The following is a 22,663-nucleotide window of genomic DNA, read 5'->3' on the forward strand; positions in this document are numbered from 1 at the left end:
CTCAGCCCGCGGGTCTCCAGGCGCTGCTAGTCACGGAGGTACGTTGCGCAGGTAAAGGAGGAGCTGCCTGTTGGGGGGGACCGGAGGGTACAAGCAATATCCCCCCGTCTCTTGTGGGGCTGCCTGTGGAGGAGAGGGGCCGCTCGCTGACGAGGCCGAGCGGGCCCGGGTGATAGGAGCCGCTGTGTGGAGCCGGGTCTTCCTCGGGGCGCATTAGGGCTGAAGTGGCCGAGGTTGCTCGGTGAAACTAGTCGTGTCCTCGTAGTGTGTTGTAGGTTTGGGCTTGTAGCCGGCGGCGGGGGGACGCCACTGCTGTTTTGTGCGTTACTTTCTGGACATTAGCAAGCATCTTGCTTATTCTCTTTGCAGAAGTCTTGTTTGCCGTGGTGTAAAATCTAGCTTTGCTTATAAATTCTAACCTGGGTTACCCTCGTGAAAGGTATTTTCTGCATGTCATAGAGGAACAGCATAATAGCTGGTTGTTGGCCTTTCTGTTTTCCAGTTTTTTTTGACTGAAGAGGTTATTCAATACACAATTTGCAGTGTGTGAGATAACAGCAAACCATATATTTTTTTTTCAGTTCTAGAAGTACAGGCAGGAAACTTTAATTTGTAGCATTGCAGACTTAAGATTTGGTGTAACATGTACTGACAGTGGTTTCTCTGATAGAAGGTTGCAGGAGAACCTGGCAGTTGCATGCCCATCTCCTGTTTTGCCAAACAGAGCCTGAATTGCAGCTCGTTTTTATGAACTTTTCAATTAAAAAAAACCCTAATAAACAAACAAACCCCCCCTCAACCCATTATTTTACCATAGTGCCACCTGGTCTGTCAAGACTGATGGTCAGTTCTGTTCCAGGACCCTCTTTCAGCAGGGTCTAGATTGCTCTTGCACACCCGGGGAAGTTCAGTTAGCAGGCTGCTGGACACGGGGTTGTAGGTGTGGGTTTCATTTTTTTGGGTCTGCTGTTGGACTTTCCAGTGCTAAAGTCAGAATTATTGTTTCCTTTGGTCCTGATTTCCTCCTTTTGAAAATTAAAATAATGAAATTTGTCTGACTTTGCACATTCCTGTTGTGAATTGATGGCGGTATCCCATGGGAAGATCAAAGGGGCAAAACAGTTATGCAGCATAGGCACCTGATGTTCTCTGAATTGCATTCTGGACACTGGTCTTAAGTAGGAGAATTAATACCCTTCTGGCCCAAATCTCCCACAAGATAAGCCAGATGTTGCAATGGGCCACTGTATTGTTGAATCATTGCAGATGATTAACCCCAGGGCCCTGTGGAACAGGTCACAGATGTTGAGTTTTTGGTTTGGTGGTGTTGCTTTTTTTCTTTTTCTTTTTAATTTTTTTTTTCTTTTAATGTTGCTAGCAGTTGTCACACACTAGAACGCTCACCTTTGACTTTTTTCCTGTCTGCCTGTCACACCACACAGCCTGCATGCTATCTTAAGTTATTTCTCCAGAATGTGCAAGAAATAATTACTTAGTAGTTTCAGTTGAGCCCTGAATTTTGGTCACTTTGTTAGAAGATTTGCTAAAGAAATTACAGCATAGCTAGATATATACTCACAAGGTGCTGTTTCATTTCTTGTTAATGCTGTGCATTTAATGCAAGTTTTACAAAGTCCTGCAGTTATTTGTGGAGTTCAGGGATTGTATGTGTTGGAGGAAGAAACATAAAACACGCTTTGCTTCCCTTCTATGTCTTTGCCTAGTATCTCTTAACTTTATGTAAGATAAAACTGGAAAAAGCAAATTCAGCCCCTAAGGCTTGTCTGCCTTGGGAAACCTGGGGGTGGCACAGCCAGTGTTAAAGGAAACAGAAATGGTTGTTTGTCTTGGAAAAACTGCTTTTGTACTGTGTGCATCTTTTCCCTGTCTGCAGGCAGGGATCAGCTGCGAATGGAGAGCTATTAGGGCCCAGCTGAGGGGCAATGAGTTACCGGTGTTCCCCTGTACAATGGTGATTTTTGCGTGGGATTCTGTCTCAGTATGCATAATCTCAGGAAGTTGCTGACATTGTGTTACCTGTGTGCACTGTCCCTTGTTAGGACAAGGGCTTGCTTATTTCTTTAAGCAAGCCTTTAATTTTCATATTTCAAAACTCCAGCAAATTTATTGGAAGGGAAAGATGTTCGCATCATTTCTTGTGGTGTTTAAAGTTATACCTTAGAGGGTTTCACTTTGTGTAGTGTCACTTTGTTTCCTTCTAATTAAAAGTTTTGGTTTTTTTGAAGGGATCCCTCCTTTGGTGCTGCCTGACCAGGGAGTCCTTTGCAGACACTCCAGCAGTGGTCACACAGAACTGACAAACTTAAACTGGAGGAGGGAAGATGATGTCCTTGGATGGACTGCAGAAGACAATCAGTAACCCGGTAACTTCCCTGTCTTGTCAACAACTTCTCCTTTGGGAAATGGGACTTCGCTGTTTTCTGTCAGTAGTTAGTATTCGTACTGTTTTGCACAGTGTGGGGTGTTACTGAGAACTCTCTGCATTGCTCAGGTATTTGAGGAGGAATGTCACAGGTGCCACTAGGAGCTGATGGTGTTTAGAAATTGTGCTAGAAGCAGGTGGACACTTAATGCACAGGACTTCCAAAACAGGAAGGAAGTTCTGTTGGCCTTGGAGGGTAAGAGTGCCTTTTTCATGCACAGCTTACTGGATGTCTGGCATTTTTGCAGAATGTGCTGGAAAGGTGAAAATATGATAAATGGTGTTTTCACTCCTAATTCGTTGTAAAAAGGGGTGGTGCGTGGCAGCCCTCATGAAATGTTTTGGGTTTTTTTTTTTGTTGTGGTGCTTATAACTCTTGTAACTTTAGTCTGAACAATTAAACTTGGAATCTTTTTTGATAGTTGATATCTTATGTTACAATAAATCCTGTTTTGTAAGGAAGACTTGAGCTAATGCGATTCAGCCATTGCGGAGAGTGGATTTGACAGAATGTTGTTTTGCCTAGTTTAGAGTCTGGAGACTTTCTCTGAAAAGCTCTAGTATTCTCATGATCTGGGACAGTGGTCTGACAGTGGCATGTGGCTAAAGGGATGGGCTGGAGCTGTGCTTTTCATTGTATCTTTAAAAAGGTAGTTCCTCTGAGCCTGCAGGAAATCGTATTTTTAACACTCTGTGCTAGGATTCTTAAAAATTAGTATTGAAGTCTGTAGAGTATCTGTGTGGAGCATACAGTAGCACAGATCTGCACAGGACTTCCTTATCTATTGTAGCTTTGCACTGATACACATCTGTGCCCTCAGTGAATCTGATTGTTCAGTCTCACTATATGTTCACTGCTTGCGAAGTGGATAGAGTTAGGCATGACAGGGGAATAGCTTCAACCCTCTTCAAAGAACCCAGCTGGGAAAGGAAGGAAAGCTGTGTGGAGATTAACAAGAAGGTGGGAGGACCGAACTGCAAAAGGAAATGGGAGGATGAAAGTTGGTACATGGGGATTTTTGTGGGAGACGAGGTGTGAAGAGGAGGGTTAGGAGGAGTTTAGGACTGTGTAAGGGAGAGTGTAAGAGTTCAGCAAAATTGGATGGCTGTAAGGGGACTGATGAGTGTGATGGGTGACAAGGCTGGACAATATAAAGGTGTAAACTAGGGCGTAGGGGTCAAGAGTCTAAGGTGGGGATAAGAGTATTTGAGATTGGAGTATGGAGGCAGAGTTGGGAAAGATTGTGCTGATAACTTCAGGACAGCCTCCAGGCAAGGCCATGTGCCACCTGCTCTGTCTGGCCTTGCTTTGAGCAAGGCATTGACACCAGAGGTATCTTCCAACCTCAGCCCGTCTGTGATTCTTTCACCTATGTGATACCACAAGGTGAACTTAGTAGGGATGGAGGAGGGCAGGCTATGAAGATTTTGGTGTTGCAGTGACTTGCTCCTTGAGCAGCAAAACTCAAGGGCTTTATTACAGGTTGGAGTCCAAGACTTACTTCTTCACTACGGTACTGTTCTGAATCATCCAGAAAATCCTGCTTTCCTCTTTACGTCCCTTACTCCACCCATCTGGCAAGAAATGTTGTCATGCCCCATCTGATGGGGCAGCTGTCCACTACCCAGCAAGCTGGATGAAAGCTGTGTTAACACAGTCCTTTCCTCTGTGAGACCATAACCTGTCCTGTTATTTATGAAAACTGGCAGATATTAGAAAGAACTTGATCTTTGACACCTCTCAAACTCAGTTGACGTTGACCATTTGGCTTCAGAGGTAATTTCTGGAGGTCTGGAATAGAGCTGGGATGCTTGTAGATCATATGATGTCACAAGCATTACTCTTAATAAGTGAGGACAAATTAATAGAACAATGGCTTGAGATGTGAGGAAATTATAGGCACAGCAATAATTCCGTGGTGACAAAGCCTCATTAAGTCTGTGGTATTGCACCCAGGAAATGCTCTATTATGGCCTTGCAGATTACATATTAAGCTTCTGAAGATTCACGGGCCAACCTTCTTTTAAATAAATGCATCCTTTTCAATGTGAAGAATTTTTTTTTGCCACAGCTTCTCTTCCAGGGGTAAATAACTTTGATCCACTAGAGTGGTTAAGTCCCAGCATCCCTGGCCTGTGTCTGTATGTTTCACTGGTTCATCTTTGGAGATTGAACCAGTAATTTATTACTTTACTGCATTACTCAGAATACTAGCCCTCAGGAGCAGTGTGTTTAAAACTAAGAAAAAACATATCTTGATTATTTTATTTATTATTTTTGTTCTTATTCTCTGAATAAGCATGAATGAGCCTCTTGTGCACAGCTTGTATATTAAGGAACCAAGCTACTACCAGTAAGTGAAATGATTTCAGCCCATTTATTCTTTCACTTTTAACAGTTAATTTCACATTTTGGTCCTCCTCTACTGCATCTGCTTAAGCCAGTAAAAATACATGAGACTTAAAACAACTTTCCCATTTGTGAGCTTATGCTTGAGACGCAAGCTCTTTAGGTCTGTTTTGCCAGATGTAGAAGACAACTGCAGATTAGGTTTTGTGCAATGTGTGGGTAGCTGAGAAGGGACGTGGAGAGAGGGCGGAAAAGTATGTGTATCTACTGGCAGAAATCATCAACACTCTGGATTTAGATGACTTTTGCTGTCATTCTCCCTTCTCAGAAATTCAGAAGAATAGGTGTCAGCAAACACATCCCCTTTTCATATCTTCCTGTTTTGCATTATGAGAGATATATATATATATATGTGTATTTAAAAAATAAAAATCTCAACTTGTCCTTTTGTGGTCCAATATTCCATTCAAGAGTAGTATTTCCAGTCTGTTCATTTTTTGTTGTTAAATTACTGGAACTTTTGTTTGCAATTGATGTTTCATTTCAAAGATGTCCTAAAATCTTATACACTGCTCCATAGATCAGGGATTGGGGAGGTGGTGGTGGGGGGAACAACAACAACAACAAACAACCTTGGCAGAAATTAGTGTCTGTTAATCAGAACAAGCGCAACATTTGCTACCATTTACTTCCTTTTTCAGTCTAAAGCACGTGATGAGATGCAGACTTACAGCTTTGCTTTCAGATCAGTCTCCTGTGAACTTCCACAGTTTTCTATTAAGGTGCTTCCCTTCCCTGAAATTTCGGGTGCACCAGCTGGTGGTCAGTGTAGGGCTTCTGTGAGCATGTTTCAGCCTTTGCTAGAGAGCTGTGCTGGGGTGTTTGGGGCTTTTATTTTAACTGACATGTCCCTTCATATGGCTTAACAACTCCTACCATGTTGCCATTTCAGCTTTGCATAATGTGCATGTGTTACCTTCTCCACCTATTGATGCAGAAGAAAAAATAGGCAGGTTTTGAGCTAGACTGCATACCATAGATATCATAAAGACCGAGACCCCTGAACAAGGCTATTTCAAATGCACCTTGCAGTTCTTAGCTCACTAGGATAAGGTATTTTGTTGTTTTTGTTGTGTAGTTTTTACCACGATGACACTCTGTGACGTTGTCTCTTCTTTTCCCATCACCATTTTCCAAAATGGAGCAAGAACAAGCAAAAAGGCAGCTGCTGGTGTCTCGGGTTAGAAGGGTTGTGGAAGGTGCCTCCTGCTACCAGCAAAGGGCTGATAATAGTCATCCCTTGACAATGACCTAATTTGAAGTGAATCCTCTTTATACTCTATTAAAAGTGAGGCGATAAAATATTGCCATTCTTAATTTTAGAGCTAGGAATGGGGGCTGGGAATTTTAGTTTTAATTTTGTCTGAGAAGCTTGGTTTTTGTAGATGAAAATCTGCTGGGTTTTTCCATCCCATTGTGGTGGGTATTTAGTGCTTTTTCTACTGTTTCTTTTAACATACTAGAATACCACATAATTATTAGAATATTATTTTTAAAAGTATTGTGGTTGTTTTTTCCTCCATCACAAAATGTTATTTGAATCTCTTTTTCTTCTTTCCTCCCCTCCCTCTCCCCCCCCTCCCCCCAGATCATTCCATATGTTGGGACGATACTTGGTGGCCTTGTTCCTGGAGAGCTGATTGTGATACATGGGACTGTTCCTGATGACGCAGACAGGTAATGGCCACAGTGTCACTTGTTGCAGTGTCACCACGTGAACAAGAATGTAATGGATCAAATGTTTCCAGGGGTCCTACTTATGGTGGCACACAAAGGCTTGATCTAAAACCTTGTGATAGCATCGGAGTGAATACAGGCTTACAAGGTTAATGAAAGCTTTGAGAAGTAGAGGATGAACTGATTTTTTGCTTTGTGCTGATCCTCTCTTCCCTCTTTCTGCTTGGCCTGCTTTGGCAATGTTTTCCCTGTCATAGCATATGTCTGCTTCCCTGAAGAGGTTATCTGAAACTAACAACACCGATAACCGAATGTGTTGCATGAAGTAATTAACTTAAACTGGACTAAGGAGGTATGAACTATTGCGTGTGCCCAGTATGGGGGTTCTGATCCCTGGCTTTGCCTAAAGTTCATTTGGTAATAATATGTAATAAAGATGATGGGAAAGAAGGTGGTGAACACAGTAAGTGAGGAGCTTACATGATATGAATGATGACCATTAAATAAATACTTCAAGTATTTTAATTGTCTTTGAGATTATTGGCTTTGAGATGGTTGTCTCTCCCATATGTCATGGGCAAACTTTTCACAAATGTGTAGGGGTTGGACAAATATATGTTTGGGTTTTTTTCCTTATCGAACAACAGTCATTGTGTCTGCCTGTTTTGACGCTTCACACGAGTGTATCGAACTTTTAGGCGATTTCGTGACTGACTGAGCTGAGTGTGGTTTGTCTTATTTTTATGATTAGGTTCCAGGTGGATTTACAGTGTGGCAGTAGCATAAAGCCTCGAGCTGATGTAGCGTTTCATTTCAACCCCCGCTTCAAAAGGTCTGGCTGTATTGTTTGCAACACACTGGAGAGGGAAAAATGGGGCTGGGAGGAGATCACTTACGAGATGCCCTTTCAAAAAGGGAAGTCATTTGAGATTGTCATCATGATTTTAAAGGATAAATTCCAGGTGAGTTCGAGTCAATTCTTTGTCCATAGCCAGTTGTCAGGCCAATGAAGGAGAGGTATTTGTAGAAGCCTTGGTTTCTCTGTTACCTAGGTATAGTTTAACTACAGAAAAGTTTAGAAGCTTCTCTTTAAAGAGGTGCTAAATAAATCAGGCCTTTAATTTTGTATTGCTTCCCTCTAAGTTGGATGAGTAGGCAAGTAACTTCCTCCTGTGGCTACTCCACCCTTCCCTTCTTATGTGCAAAGGGCTGACCTTAGGGTAAACCTGTTTTGTGACTGGTGTAGGACAGTCCTCTTGGAGGAAACATGTGAGATCTATTTGTCTTGCTCTGTTAGACTGCAATAATAGATTCTATTAGGTTGACGGTACCACACTGGTAAATGATCAGGTGATAGAAACAGAAGGTGTGAAATGCAAATTTTAGCATAGTCAAATAAATCCCCCTGATAATAATGGAGAGAGACTGAATCATGGATGAACAGAACTTAGTTGCTCTGAAATTTCTAGGACACTCCCTGCTTCTGTACCAAACCAGTGTAAAAGAGAGATACATGCATATAATTTGATACTTGGCTGGTGTGATGTATGTTTAATACAGTTTTCCAATTTTGTTTCCTGTCTCTAGGTGACTGTAAACAAGAAGCACTTGCTGCTCTACTACCACAGAATTAGCCTTGAAAGAATAGATACTCTTGGAATATATGGCAAAGTGCAGATCAAAACTATAGATTTTGTTTCTAATGTAAGTTATATAGACATCTGACTTGTTAGATGCCTTTTCTCTGTCTTGCTAACTAGAGAGTAGTATTTATGGGGCTAAGGAAGTAAAGTAAAGTAGTTACACAGTCTAACGTCAGTAACAAGACTTATTTTTTTCCCCACAGCTCAACATGCGAGTGGCATGTGAGGATGTCTGACTTCCGTTTTTAGTGTTGAGGCTAGGAGCAAAAGGATGACAAAATTTACAGCTTACAAAGTTAACAGGACAGATATTGAATCTGGGAGTGGATTAAACTTTTCAAATATTGCAGGAGCTCCAAAATGAACTCTCAGTGTTCAGTGCTTCTCAGTGACAAGTTCGGTTACATGGCTGTAACTTGTTGCTTGGCTTCCAAATATCAAGTTCATCCATGTCTGGAACTTCTTGTACGCATAGCCCTGTTCTTCCTGACAAAATGACCAAATTGTTGAATGAAATGATAAGTGGGAGTGTATGTTTATTTCTGGGGGTTGAGAAGAGATGTCCTTTCTTGAAGACGACCTTGTGGCTTGACTTGCACTTGCACCAAACTGCAGTGAATATAAAGTGCAAGCAGAGCTGTGCTTCCTTTCAGCTATCAGCTCTGCTAGAGGAAGTAAACCAACACAGAGGAATTGAACAACATGTTTTTGCCTATGCAGAAGGAAAGATCCTTCTGCTCTGGAAGGGTGAGACTTTTAGAGCAGAAACAGAAAGTGATAAATACCAGGGAGATACAGAAGGTATCTTTTCCCTTTCTTTCTGCCACTCACTAAGGCAGCCTGCCTACTCCTGTGTAATATTTTGGGTCTCTTCAGCCCCATCCTCACTACATTGTGCGTAAAGCTTGGGTCTCTTGCTGCCAAACATCAGGTCTAACTCAGGTTAGCAGACTAATAACTGTATTGATGGAAGGTGGAGATTTAGGCCTGAACAAAATAGGGTCTAAACTTTAAAGGTATGTCTACTCGCTGATGATTTGCAAAGCCTCTGCACAGACTTTTATGGGCCCCATCACTTGGCCATGTTGCGAGAATAGTGTTTCAAAGCTGTCTGAGTACCGGTTTTGGAGGACTGACTCTGAGAAGAGCTTAGGGGCAAGCAGGTGCTGTAGGTTGGTTTCTGTCCCAAGAACAAAACAAAGCAGAGTTACTTTAGTCTGTGTTGCTGATAGTGTATCCTTTGGTGAAAAAAGGAATGGAGAAGGGTCATTGTTTCCTTTTTGTCTTTGCTTCTAATATGCTTTTATGAGGAGGAAGAGGGAGGCATGTATTGAAATAAAGAAGCTGAAGACACAATCTGCCAGGGCTAGACTGGAACTGTACCTCTGCGTGGACCTGCCCGGCTGGTATTTCTACCTCAGTAGGGAAAGCTCAGTGGGTACCCTTAGATGCTAAGGAGTTAACAGTGCTCTGACTGTTAAATAAGGACTCAAACTGTAATGAGGTGGTCTTTGGAAATCTTGATTTGGCTTCACCAATTGATCTTCAGGACTTTTCCATGGTTTGTAAGAGTTTGGCTATCTTTTTCTTTACCATAGCCCTAGATTTTCTTGTTAACGGTTCACCTTTCAAAGCAGCACAGATACATACATGGTTCTAAACCAACTTTATGTTCTATGATGTTAGCAGTGACATATAAATATCTCTCTCTCTGCAGTCTTTACAAGGCTCTCAGCCATCATCTCTAGGAGTAACAAAGATAAACACAGAAAATGTACGTATGTTTGTAAAAGGTTGAATGAATCTCCCTGTTGTCTGATAAGCTAGTTAATGCTGTTTGTTTTCTCTTGTAGGGGGAAATGCCAGATGGTTCACAATTTGTAAGTGTCTTGTGTAGACTTGTGTGAAGAGTAGAAAAAGAAAAATCAAAAAAACCATCTCAGTGGTTTAATGGAAATAAAACCACGAAAAAAGCATGCACAGAACAAGGGAATCAAGAATCTATTGGGAGATGATCATCAGTGAGGTTGATAGTAAGAGTTCTGCTGATAGTAAGAGTGAGGCTATTTGTTAAATCCTACAGTAAATGCAAAAGATAAATGCAACATCCACAGCCATAAATAGAGAAATAAAAAGTGAGGTACCTGAAGTTTTAAAGGACCAAGTCACATTTAAAAACTTTTTTCAATTAAGCATACTTAGTTTTCTCTGCCTTGGGGAACACCTACAAAAAAAAAGTATTCTGCAGTTATGTCATGCCACATGGCCTTATGTTAATGTGCATGTCTCAGAACCTGTAAGGCTACATCTTCCTCTTGCTGACAGGTCCGTGCTTACCTGTATACCCTTCAGGTGGCTGGATGCAAGCATCATGCCTTAGGGTTGGAACTCGCACCCAGCTAGCATGGAGCATAGACAGAGTGAGTGCTCATCTTTTTGCAAAAAGCTGTACACGTGGAGGGTATCCACACTGGAGTAAGGACCACGCTCAAACTGAAAAGGAGTTGGAAGCCAGGAATATATACAAACAGAATTTGTGGAGAAGGTGAAGTTGCAGTGAGTGCCAAGATTTTGGTTGCCTTGTCACTTGACAGTCTGCCTTTTTCAGTCTTCTTTTCAAAAACAAATAATATGCAATGTTGTCATTTGCAAGTGTGGACTTCAACAAAAAAGTAAAAGCAAAGTACTTCTCTATTTACTCATTTTCCCTGATCAAAATAACTTCTAACACAACAACAACAAAAAAAGGCAGATAAAATACTTGCACTATCTACCAATATGAACTGGTGCCAGCAGGACAGAATACTCAGTGACCCTACTTCTAGTGCTTATGCAACTGTGGGACTAAACACCTAGCATGAGTCTTAATCTTTGAAGCATAACTGAAGCTTTTGGAGACGAGAGGTCAGGATGTTTGTATCTGAATAATTACGTGATACAAATTTAAATTAGTGCAGGGAGTTTTGTGCTTACTTTTTTTTCTCCCCTCCTTCCATCATTGGTGGTGGCAGAAATAGTTGTAAATAATGTTCTTTTTGAACCCAAGATGGTAGTCTAAAGAAAAAAACCAACACATTGATATGTTTATCTCTTTTCCTTTATAATATTAATATTCCAGAACATGTTGGTAGGGATAAATTTAGCTTTAAGTGTGGATTCACAATCGTAGGCCAAATTTCTTCCTGCCATAGTAAAGCTCAGCTTGTATATTGAAAAAAGTAAGTGACAGTCAAAACTTTTACTGGTGGTGTATTTGCAGGGACTTCCTTACATTGGGAAACTTGATACTGCACTTCGTCCAGGATGCACAGTTGCCATTAAAGGAGAAGTGAACAAAAACCCAAAGAGGTAAGTGTAACTGAATATTTCTGCTATTTAACTGAGCTACTCTTGAGAATGAGTAGGCTTTTCCATTGCCTCAGTATATCCTTACTCACTTGCAACTTTGCATCTGGAATCATCTGAAACTACAGTGCAGTTTTCTCAGGAACCTGCAGGATACCGCTTTAGAGAGGACTTAAAGAGCAGCTCTGTTGTGAAAAATGAAGGTAAAACCTGAGTGTCTTATCTACTAAATCTGCATCGTTAACAAGATTGTGTGTCTGTTCAGGGCTTCCATTATGCAAGGCATATGAGCACACATATCGTACAAAGACAGCTTTTATTCCGAAGAGATCCAAGCATTGGGGAACTGGCAGAAGTAGATGGAAAATGAGTGAGTTAAATGAGTTGCTGGTGTGCTCAAATGCTGCATGTTACAAGGTTTCTCTGAGTACTTCTTGGATAGCCTCCTCAGGGACTGTGGAATTGTGAAGGTGCCTAACTGACAACACGAGAGTGATGAAAGCTTGTAGGGGAGTATGACCTATAATTTTGATAGCAAATTAGGAACAACAGGTGGCAAAGACGACACGTTTCCATAAAGAGGGGAAAAAGAGGAGTGCAACACGGTCAAAATGGAACCGAGGAAACGTCTGTGCTTCAGCATGCCCTTTACTTGAAGGGTGGTTTTGGCTCTGCAGAAACATGCCTAAAAATGAAGCAATTAGTGCAAATTATGAGAAGCATGCTTTTTACACTGTGTGTATGCATTGCACTCCTTGTTGGTGTATTTTGTATCTGGATTAAGCAATTCTAGGCTTTTCAAAGGAGGTAAATAACCTGACAGCCGGAGCTAATTTGGGGGGAGGAATATTTCATCTTCAAATGCAGTGAGGACTTTGCCACAGGTTGAAGCATTCATCTCAATTTGGATGAGACTTCCCTCTGATCAGTCTTCTCTGGAGCTGCCCTTTAGGAACCTTGTGCTGTGAATGTGTCCGAGATTGCAGAGTATTCATTCAGCCTGGGCAGAGCTACGCTGCCTGCAAAGTAACACTTTGTATGCATGGTTTCTCACCATCTTAAGTGTACAGAGAGAATCCTTAAACTTAAGAGTCTAACCAGCTTGTTGGCAGAAAGAATATAATGTCTTTAGGTAAAACAAAGCGTCCCACTCTCCACTGCCCAAGTGAAGGGATAGAGATGGTGGAGCAAGTAGCACTGTATGTTTCTGTGAGAATGCTGCTTCTTAGTGCTGTAGGGGAGCAGCACTTTGCCCACTTGGCTCAATACCACCTTTCTGAGACATGAACAGAAAGCTGTGAGCGAGGAAACAGATCTAGCAGGGTCATAGCCTAAATTTTCTGCCTCCAGCAAAGGTTTCTGTGCGAAGGAGGCAAGTGTATGCTAACTGCCTGCTTGGTTCTTCACATGAATCACGGCCCTGGCTCTATAACAGTTCTAAGTGTTGGCTAAGGCCTTGGTAAATAGCATGGACTACTGCATCATGTTTATAAACACTTGTTATAGTAAACTTTTTAAAAAATATCTTCCAGCTTTGCAATAAATCTGAAATCAAGTGACTCAAAGGACATTGCATTACATCTGAATCCCCGAATGAAAAATAAAGTTTTTGTAAGAAACTCATACCTTCATGACAGCTGGGGAGAAGAAGAAAAGGAAGTTGCCAGTTTCCCTTTCAGTCCAGGGATGTACTTTGAGGTAAGATTAACTGAAACATAGCATCAAACTGGTAATTCTGCCAAAAGGATTAGCAGTGGTGCTTCAATGTCATGTCACTAATACACATCTAAATAAAACTGCCATTTCAATGTCTTGAGAATATTTAGGATTAAATGGGACCATAAGGAGTGGAGATTTGACTTGGTTTTAATGACAGTTTTCTTTTTAAATAGTTGCAAGAATTTATCCTGTGCTCAGAATGAATTTTAATTCAATTGAGTTGGACTCTATGATCCTTATGGATCCCTTCCAACTCGAGATACTCTATGATTCTATGAATTTCATTGATGTTTCACTTTTCTTAATGTTTCATTTGTATGAAATGTTCTTTGTAACAGAAGCAGGGCTTGCCCAAGTCTAGGCTAGATCATTAGGTTGTTTTTCAGGTTGTACCTGAGTTCAAAATGTAACTTTCTTTTCTTGCTTTCCAGCTGATCATTTTCTGTGATGCCCACCTGTTCAAAGTTGCTGTTAATGGTGTTCACACTCTGGAGTACAAGCATCGTTTTAAACAACTTGAAAAGATCAACATAGTGGAAATCACGGGCGATGTTCAATTGTTAGATGTGAGGAGCTGGTAGTTCTTTTCAATCAGTACTAAAAGAATTGAACCTCTTCTGATGACAGTGCCTCCTTGTCAAGTACAAACAGGTGCTGACTCATGCTGAGCCTGCCTTTATCTATCTAGGCTTCTGTGTGTGCTTCTCTGAGTTATGTGAGTACCAGAACTGCTAATTGTGAGATTAAATCCTCCTCTAGTTTACAGTATCCTGGCAAGCTAAATAAGTGTTTTCTCAGATAGATTTCCTGTATTACTGAACCTCGCGGTACGAAAATGCTGCATCGTACTGTTGTCTGACAGTTGCACTTGGTGTCTTCAAAACTACTGCTCAGCCTTCCTTGATAGCACATTCAATAGTGAGAAGTAGAAACAAGACTGAAATAGGATCTAAAGATACGGTTATCCACCCCAAAAAGGACACTGATAGTTCATTTAAAATAGAATTATGAAATATGCTCTTCTACTTCTTAGTTTATATTAGCAATGAGAACCTTTTCACTGAGGCTGGATTAAGCAAACAGTTGACACATCAGTTCTAGCAAAAGGCAAAGAGGAATTTGGTCTTGCTTCTTAGCCTGCTGTGGCAGTAGTACCTTCTCTGACACTCATGGTTATCTTACCTCCTGCTTATAAGTAAGTGGCTTAAATCAAACATGCAGCAGCACTTCTAGCTTTTAGTTTTCCAAAGTGACACAAATGAAAATGATGTAGCTAGTTCTAAGTTGCACAAACTTTTGAAAGCTTGTTTGATCTGAAATGGCTCCTGAGTTGAGATTGCTCAGGGAGTGAAGTAGACGTTTGTGGTTTTCACTTTTTAAAAATGTGTGAACCCAGGTACTCCAGGCAGGGTTTCAGCCAAGATGAGACTTGGATACTCATCAGTGGAATAGAGAATAAATCCTTTTTCAGTCTTGTATTAAAATACCTTCTATCTATGTGAAACAAGCCGTTCTAATTTAATCAATTTTCCATACAAATGTCAGTCTTAATTTTTATACTCTTTTTAAAAATAAGTTGCTACTGGCTGTCAATACATGCCTGAGGGATGTTCCTATTTATCTTAACAGCTGCTAAAAGAATAAAGCAATTTCAAGAAGATGTACACTAAAAGACTGTTTAAGATAAATTACCAGATTTAATGTATAAAAAGCATAAATAAAAACATTTGTGAATTCTGTTTTTCTCCAAGTGTAGTTAAGTAGCTATGATCCCTTTTTGGTCTGTATTTTGTCTTGTTTGGCTTATTATCTTACCAGTATCTCCAAGGTGGCATAGTGATGCTGACTACTGGAGGACCATTTCCACATCAAGGAGTTAGCGATCCACAGAGCAGTTAACCTGAGCAGGCCTTGGCCTCGGCCGTGCTGCTGTGGCCTTCAGGACAGTGTCATGCCATCATACAGCTGCAGGATAAACTTAGCTGGCCAATTGTAACAGAGGAGCTCAGAAGTAGAAACAGAAATAGAAGGCTAGGCAGCTCCCACTCGGTAATGGCAATTACACCACTTGTGTGTCCTTACCTTCATCTACGAGTTACGCAGGAAGTTCTCATGTGAACATCCTTTTTGTTTGACAGTAGACATGATTAATGGTTGTTTTCTCTTAAGAAAATCCTGTAAGAGCATGAGTGACCATGATGGGGTAACCTTTCCACAGAGGGGATCTGCACGGCATACTGCACCCTGAACAGAGGCCCATTCCCAGCACCTGATGAGATGTAAGATTACTCTCTTTATAGTGTTAGTTCTAATCAGTTGTATTTTAAACCATACTTTGCAGAGCCTGAGTGCCTTTCTTACTAGCAGTGTAATGAACCAGCACCTCCTGGTGCAAAACAGGTGGTGAGTGTTTTGGTACTTTGGTAATTACAATTTATTCTTGATCTTCAGGTGACTAAGAAGCTAATCAGTAGCAGTATTAGGTATTATTATTACTAAATTATTTCGGTTACTTTTTACAAATAAATTCCCTAAAAATGACAGAAAAGCAGATTGTCAGGATTGCAGTTCATGGGTCTAGTGAGTACCATGCTTACATTACAGCATGACAGCCCCTTCACAGGGACAGTAACTGCACAGCCCAAGCACAGCAGAATTCAGCGAGTCTCACATGTCACTCTCTCTGTGCCCTGCTATCAGAATGGGCTTATAGCTCGCTCCAGTTTCCCACTGTTAAGAAAAGAGCAGTTAAGGGAAAGTCATACGAAAAGTCCCCAGAGCATCCAGAAATGATAAAGCCAGATTCTTAAAATATTTTATTAGAAAGTTAAGATCTTAGCTTTGACAAAAATTAGTATGACAGTTTGCCTGTAACACCTGCATGTGTGAAGCTAACACCATTCAGACAAAATTTGAAAGCAAAGGGGATAGACTTAGAAGTAGCTTTGGAGGGGTTCTCCCAAAATGACTTCCAGTTGTTGAATTGTCTTCTGACACTGCTGTTCAACTTCTTCACATTCATCTAGAAAAAGAAAGAAATAAAGCAGGAATTAAGTAGAACAGCGATTACAAAGCTACCCTAGGAAGGCTTCATCACTTGTCAAGGCTAGAAGTGTCTTCAAACATGCAGCCAGGTATGAAATAGTTTGGCACTGACTTAGGCAAAGTATTTCTACTGTAACACTGATCTAAAACATGCAACTGGGGAGATGTGCACAGGCTATAACACTGAAGAAACTGCTGTAATTCAACTGAACTCTAGGAGTATGTTGGATACAATCCATTTCAGTTTGCATCCTGTACAGTTTAAGCTACTGTATACTAATTCATAAGGTTTATAGCAATTATAGCAATCATCCTGTCTGAATCTTTGAAATAAGTGGCCCTTATTCTTTTTTTGGTCATAGGACAGTTGTCTGCCTTCACTAATAGAACTTTAGAACATTACCTTCCATGAGCTCAGCTAAGAATGGAATAGACTCTGGTAGCAGGACCAGGTAGTTCTCCTTCAGTTTTTGTGCAACTTCTACCAAAGCAAGCAGAGCAGCAAATCGGACCTAAAAGAAAACAATCTCTAAGGAAACAAACATTATAGTTCCCTGTTTCTGCCCTCCCCTCACCTTCTTTCCATATAACTTTGTAAACTAGAGCTTTCCACGCTGAAGGGAACTAGTTTTAAGCTAATTTAAATCTCAACATGAGGGCTGAGAAACAAACCTGTTGAAAAACAGGTTGCAAGAAGCAGGTATGTTGCTGGAAGTTATTTGATGTAACAGTCTTTTAACTTACTGTTACAATGCTACTCTGTTCCACTGTATCAGAATGACTTTGCTCCGTGCAATGAAAAACCAAGTACTCCCCCTAAATACATATAACCTGTCAAATAGGAGTGTCTTTACAAAACTCTATATAATAAAGGGATCTGAAGGCTGATTAATAATTCCAGTTCCCCCTCTAAAGTGCCCCTTCATACACAAACAGGTTAGCTCTTATTCCAACAGCTACCAAATCTTTAAAAAAAACTAAGCCACACAGTATGGAAGACAGCCACATGTGGAATATTGAATGCTTACAGTAAGAGCAGAAAGCCATCTTTAGAAGTTGGGAGTAGCATAGTACAATATCAGTATTTTAATTTAGGCTACTATTTTAGCAATGACTTGGCTAATCTACTTATGGTTTTTGGGTACTGTTCCCATTTTCTAATGCAACAAAGAAAACCAGTTCAAATTCGGATAGCTCCCAACCTTAGAAGAGGTGTGCCTCATTTTCAGAAGGATGTGGTAATTCAGTGGTTTCCAAAGAGAATCATCTGCCATTGCCACTGAAAACTGAGCTATGCAGGGTATCAGGTGTGCTGTCACTCTGTTCTGGTACTTCTCATCTCCTCCAAGCATATTTTCTAGCTGTGGAAGTAAAAAGCTTGTCAAACAGATCCAGGCTCAGATAAACCCAGCCAAAAGCACTACTTCTAGCCTTGGCTTTCAGGTACTCAAGAGTTAATGTCAAAAAGCATCAGTGAGAGGGCACTAGTCTGCAAGAGCTCAACATGCATGAACCTTACGGAGTGGAGATGTTTAGAAAGAGAATAAAAAAAATTAGTAATTCAGAGCCTTAGGCAAAGCAGTTAGTTAATACTGTCTGTAACCCAAAGACAATGAATTAATTCCTCCCTTTTTGTAAAGGGAGAAAATTGATGCGGGGGGAAAAAAAAAGTCAGCTATGAATTGTTTTTTTGTGTTTGTCAATACCTGATCGACCAGAGGTATCATCAAGGTTTCTGCTCTTTCCTTACTGAGGAACTTCTGGGTGTCAAACAGGAAGAGCTTGTGTAGACAGTCCATGGTGAACTGCAACAGTAGACAGCTCTTTTCTGTGCTATTCTCAGAGTCAAAGAAAGCTTCATCTACATCAAGGAGAAGAATAAAAAATAATTAAAAAAACTTAGAAAACTTCCCCATGAGATCGAAACATTGTTAGTTTGTGAATATAGCTAACAGATGTACTACATAGCAATTACGTACTCATCACTCAGAACAATGAAGTGGATGCAATATGTTATCTGGCGTTTAGCTAATGCCCTAGCAGGTCCACCCTGCAGTTCACGGTCAGCTGGGGATAAGAGAGAATAAGCCATAGGCTATAGGAAGACTGCTTGGCCATACCTGTGGATATGGAGAATTTCTTCAGGTCACTACAACTGGGATGGGCAAATAGTTTCCTAATACAAAAAAGTAACACCTGTTTTTGCCAAAAAGGCAGAGGCATCTGAATACACCAGGTAACATATTAGAGAAAGAAAAAAAACCCAAACAGAAACAAGTCGCCCTCTTTCTACACAATCTTATTCTCATGGAACTCACTAGGACTGACACTGAAAATTTTCATGTGGTCTCAACTTTGTACTGGCAGCCCCGAACCTATGGATGAAAAATATCCTTTTGTTCCACCAGAATAAGAAAGATGCCTTATTTATGAGAGAAAGAAGAAAGAGAGAAATGAGAGGTATGTGCTGTGAAGTAAATCCTGTAAGACTAAACTTTGAGCAATTATAATTAACCTCTTTCAGCAATTAAGAGTTACCCTGCCCATGCCTCTCTGTAGTTAGTAACTGAAGGCTTACCAGTTTTAGAAATGTTGACCTGGTTCAGTGTCTCAGCAAATGGCTTCACTAAATGACCAGCAAAGAGGGTGAAGAGACCCTTGAGCTTGTCTGCAATGCAGTCAGCTATTCGGTGGAATGTCAGCAGTCTGTCTTTTAGGGTAGACTCTGTTTTGGACCAATCAAAGAGCTGAAAGTGAAAGGCAGATTAGCTCTTTCCTGTGTCTGTGCACTGAAAAATACAAATATCCTGATGCAGATGAAGTACATTTAAACTTCTTACCTTGAAGAAAAGGGGTCTGAAAGAAGCCTCAGAAAGTTTCATAACCATACTTATTAGACAATCAATAATGTAAGCCTCTGTCTTACCAACTTCCTCTAAATCATCCTAGAAAAATTAGAAAACATAATTCCAAGTTTGAAATGTAAGAATTTGAGCTTTCAAAGAACATTTTAATTTCATCTGTTTCAAACTAAATACCCAACCGTAATGTTTTCTACCCCAAGAACAATTCCAGAACAGAATATTTGATACCCAGAATTTTAGAGCACATATGCAATGGAAACTACTGATTTTTTTTAAACAAGATAAAATTAGCATGTAGAGGTTGAGCTGCTGCTCTTCATCCCCTTAAACAAGCCACCTGGGCGTGCTCTGCTCGGAAGTCCAGGGCTTTCATGAAAAACGCTGTCAGCTCAGTCTGATGGGAGATGAGGTGCTCCTTCTCCATACCAACAATGTGTTCCTTCAAAATGTTCATAAGGGGACCCAGGCAGTTCTGCCAAAACAAAAGCAAAGCAATGCAGTAACAGAGAAACATGACAAAGGAATTGGATTTTTGAACTTTACACATTTACTCATGAAAACACTCTCGATAAAATAAATTTTTTCCTGGACTTTTTGGGGACTGCAGTTAGTAGGATTCCCGAAAAGAGTTTTGTCTCCCCTCTCCAATACTGGAGATACCAGTTAAGTCTGAAAGGTTTGCCCCTATGAGACAGGAGCAAAGCCCTGAAAATTATGACTCAACTCATGTTCCTAGCAGAGAAGTCAAGGCCTTTATGAATGGGGTGATCACTTACACGTTCATCACCTGACATTCAAAGGACATTCAACTGGCACATTTCTTCCAGGTCTAACATTCCTGAGTTGCCACTGCCGTCCAAAAAAACCCAGAGATAACATAAAGACTGTGCTAGGTTTGGCTGGGATGGAGTTGGTTTTCTTCACAGCAGCTCACACGTTTGTGAACCCAGTGAGTAGGCTGGTGGTGGGCAAGAGGTTGGGAGGGGACACAGCTGGGACAGTTGAAGCAAATTTTGCACAGCTTGTTTCTTTTTTTTCTTTCTTTTTAATCACAATTCAAAAGAATTAAAAAAATCCTTACCTTCCGGGTGTTTGCCACTTGACTGTAACACTTTGTAACTGCAGGCAAAAGTATTCGGGGAGCAAGTCTTGTAGCTAGGATAGTTTTCAATGATGTTACACGTAAGCTTATCTGAGAAGAAGGTCCAAACTTGACCACAATCTTTTCCAAGCGGACAACCTATCAGGAAATCCGACAAAAGTTACGCATACGTAAAACAACTCAAGGACTTTTTTACAATAGTCGTCTGCTGCAAGTGTTGGACAGGAATTTTGCTGTGTGCACCACCTGGAGCACCTTACATTAAAGTGTCTGCATACAGAGCTTCGCTGTCTTCAGAAGACAAATGCTGAAAAAATGCGCATGTCAGCGGCAGGGGGTCAGAATTACCCTAACTAGAGTTGCTAGATACACATTTGATGAGCTCATGGATATTACAGTATGATCCTTCAAGATTCCTCTCCCTTTCCAAAGAGAGAAACTACAACCTATCAAGAGGGAGGAGTAGGAGACACTCTTATGTTCTGTGTCTTAGTTATCTGCGTAAGAAATACATTATGACCTTCCACATAGTTGGCACACACTCCTAGTTCAGATTCAGAGAGAAAAAAGTAATCTCTCTAGCTTCTTCTAGGAACTGGGCAGATCCTGTCCCCCTTTACCTATCTGCAGGAGTCAGGTGGCTCACCTGCAGCAAGCAATCCAAAAGGTAAGGACTAAGGAAGTGTGGTAATGTTTCTGCAACCTTCAGCAGAGCAGTGACAGCACTCAGCAAGTAAATCTCATTGGAGATCAGCTCCTTCTTATTTTTTAAAGTCTTCAACAGTGCTGGCATCAGCCTGTGAATAACCAAGCATAGAGAAAGGTGAAACCACTGACCATTTGGAGGTACATTTCCAATGACATACATCCATCTGTTATGCCTGCAGGGACAATTTTCACATGAATTTTTGCATGTGTATTTGAGAAAACTCAGTATTCTGGGCTCTTCTGCTGTATTTCATTTTTTTTCAAAGCTAATGGTCACCGAATAATAAAATGGTTTGGGTCAGAAGGGACCTTTAAAGATTGTGTAGCCCACCCCCCCTGCCATAGGCAGGGACACCTTCCACTAGATCAGGTTGCTCAAAGCCCCATCTTTAGTTTAAGAATTTAACAACAGTAAGAAACTTGTATTTGTAATGAGATAAAACAGTCTTAAAAGCAAGAAGTTAGATGCTTGAATTCTTCTTGAATAGGGAAAATAAAATAATGTAACATGCAGGGTGTCCAACTGTACTGGTTCTCATGTTTTTAAATGCTGTTCTACAGTAAAAATACAGAATATGGTCTGACTTTTCTAAAGCCATAAAGATTGCCTCTCTGTTCACAGTAGCAGACTCCATAAGGAACTCTATTGATTATAAAACTCTTACAGTTTCCCCACTAGCTTCTTAGTTCTGTGACCACGAAGCACCTTCAAGCACTACGAATACCTTTATTCTTATCTACACAAAACACACACGGGGCAGACTGGCACTTGGCTTTCATCAGTGTTCCTTCAGTAATGCATTTTAGTATAACTAATTCCTGAGGTTCTGTTAAAAAGAACCCAACAGTACCTTGGAAGCTGAGGTATTGCTTGGGCTTTCAGTGTACAGGTGACCTCGGCTATACAGAGCAAAGCACTCCCCATCACGTTCTTTTCCTCCTTCTCTGAAGAAATTAGGTCAATGGCAGTTTTCAGAACAGGTACAAATGGCGCTGGATTTTCTGTGCCAAAACTTCTGCAGAGTAGCTTGAGGCTGAACAAAGCAGTTTGCCTGTTGATGGCTTGCTCCTCCTCTTCCTCTTTTCTTTTACACTGCACAATAGCAATGAGCTCAGGAACTAGCTCTAAGAGCTGCAGGATCTAAGAGGACAAGAGAACACACACATACTAGGCATACAATTAGAAAATCAGAACCTGCAAGGTAACTGTGCGCGGGTAGCCTACATCCACTACTCAAGAGCTGCCTGCCAGACTTGGCACTGGTACTTGATGCCTTTACTCAGAGCAAACCACTTCTACGTCAATCTCTCCCTGGGTACTTCTGCTAAAGGAACAGAGTTTGAGCACTTTGCCTCACCTGGCTCTTCTGCCACCTTGTGCGCTGCTGCACTTTATTGTTCAAAAGGTCCATTGCCTTACGCCTCACAGATGGGAGCTGATTCGTCATTAGTCCCCTAATTATAGGGATAAAGGTTTCTGTTGGTAACAAGGCGTTCACCTACAAGAAAGCACAAACAAAACAATACCATAAATTCTCTGTCATGCACTGTGACATAGTAGCCCCCAAATAAGACAGGCAAACTCTTCTTCAACTTTCCAACATGAGTTTCAGGATCAAAGAAGAGAGGATGGTTTAGCAATACAGTATCTGAGGCAAGGAAAAGAACAAAGCAGGAAAAGAACACACAGTACTTACTGTGTGTTTA

General features: G+C 40.9%; 2 protein-coding genes across 3 annotated transcripts in view; one reads left to right on the top strand and one right to left on the bottom strand.

Moving 5' to 3' along the window:
- Positions 1-2,244: 2,244 nt before the first annotated feature.
- On the top strand, positions 2,245-14,089 carry LGALS8 (lectin, galactoside-binding, soluble, 8). Of its 2 annotated transcripts, XM_010288217.1 has the most exons (9): positions 2,245-2,384; positions 6,442-6,530; positions 7,282-7,492; positions 8,118-8,234; positions 9,891-9,947; positions 10,027-10,053; positions 11,433-11,521; positions 13,051-13,216; positions 13,669-14,089. In XM_010288217.1, exons 1-9 carry the CDS (start codon positions 2,343-2,345, stop codon positions 13,816-13,818), a joined length of 948 nt encoding a protein of 315 aa, XP_010286519.1. In that variant the 5' UTR covers positions 2,245-2,342; the 3' UTR covers positions 13,819-14,089. The 2 variants fall into 2 exon arrangements, with proteins under 2 accessions (XP_010286519.1, XP_010286520.1); XM_010288218.1 differs by lacking the exon at positions 9,891-9,947.
- Positions 14,090-16,023: 1,934 nt separating this feature from the next.
- HEATR1 (HEAT repeat containing 1) overlaps positions 16,024-22,663 on the bottom strand; it is a 38,438-nt gene continuing 31,798 nt past the window's right edge. The window contains 11 exon segments of the mRNA XM_010288219.1: positions 16,024-16,259; positions 16,686-16,794; positions 17,485-17,643; positions 17,989-18,143; positions 18,861-19,029; positions 19,123-19,227; positions 19,484-19,618; positions 20,228-20,386; positions 20,895-21,045; positions 21,808-22,097; positions 22,315-22,455. Coding sequence (XP_010286521.1) covers positions 16,171-16,259; positions 16,686-16,794; positions 17,485-17,643; positions 17,989-18,143; positions 18,861-19,029; positions 19,123-19,227; positions 19,484-19,618; positions 20,228-20,386; positions 20,895-21,045; positions 21,808-22,097; positions 22,315-22,455 — 1,662 coding nt within the window. The 3' untranslated portion in view covers positions 16,024-16,170.

Source organism: Phaethon lepturus, unplaced genomic scaffold, assembly GCF_000687285.1.
Source record: "Phaethon lepturus isolate BGI_N335 unplaced genomic scaffold, ASM68728v1 scaffold22815, whole genome shotgun sequence".
NCBI classification, from domain to species: domain Eukaryota; kingdom Metazoa; phylum Chordata; class Aves; order Phaethontiformes; family Phaethontidae; genus Phaethon; species Phaethon lepturus.

Bases quoted from the DNA above. Each gene is read 5' to 3' on its own strand.
- LGALS8 (XM_010288217.1), top strand. From the start codon at position 2,343: ATGATGTCCTTGGATGGACTGCAGAAGACAATCAGTAACCCG. The intron at 2,385-6,441 runs GTAACTTCCCTG...CCCTCCCCCCAG, and splicing joins AGAAGACAATCAGTAACCCG to ATCATTCCATATGTTGGGAC. The intron at 8,235-9,890 runs GTAAGTTATATA...CTCTCTCTGCAG, and splicing joins CTATAGATTTTGTTTCTAAT to TCTTTACAAGGCTCTCAGCC.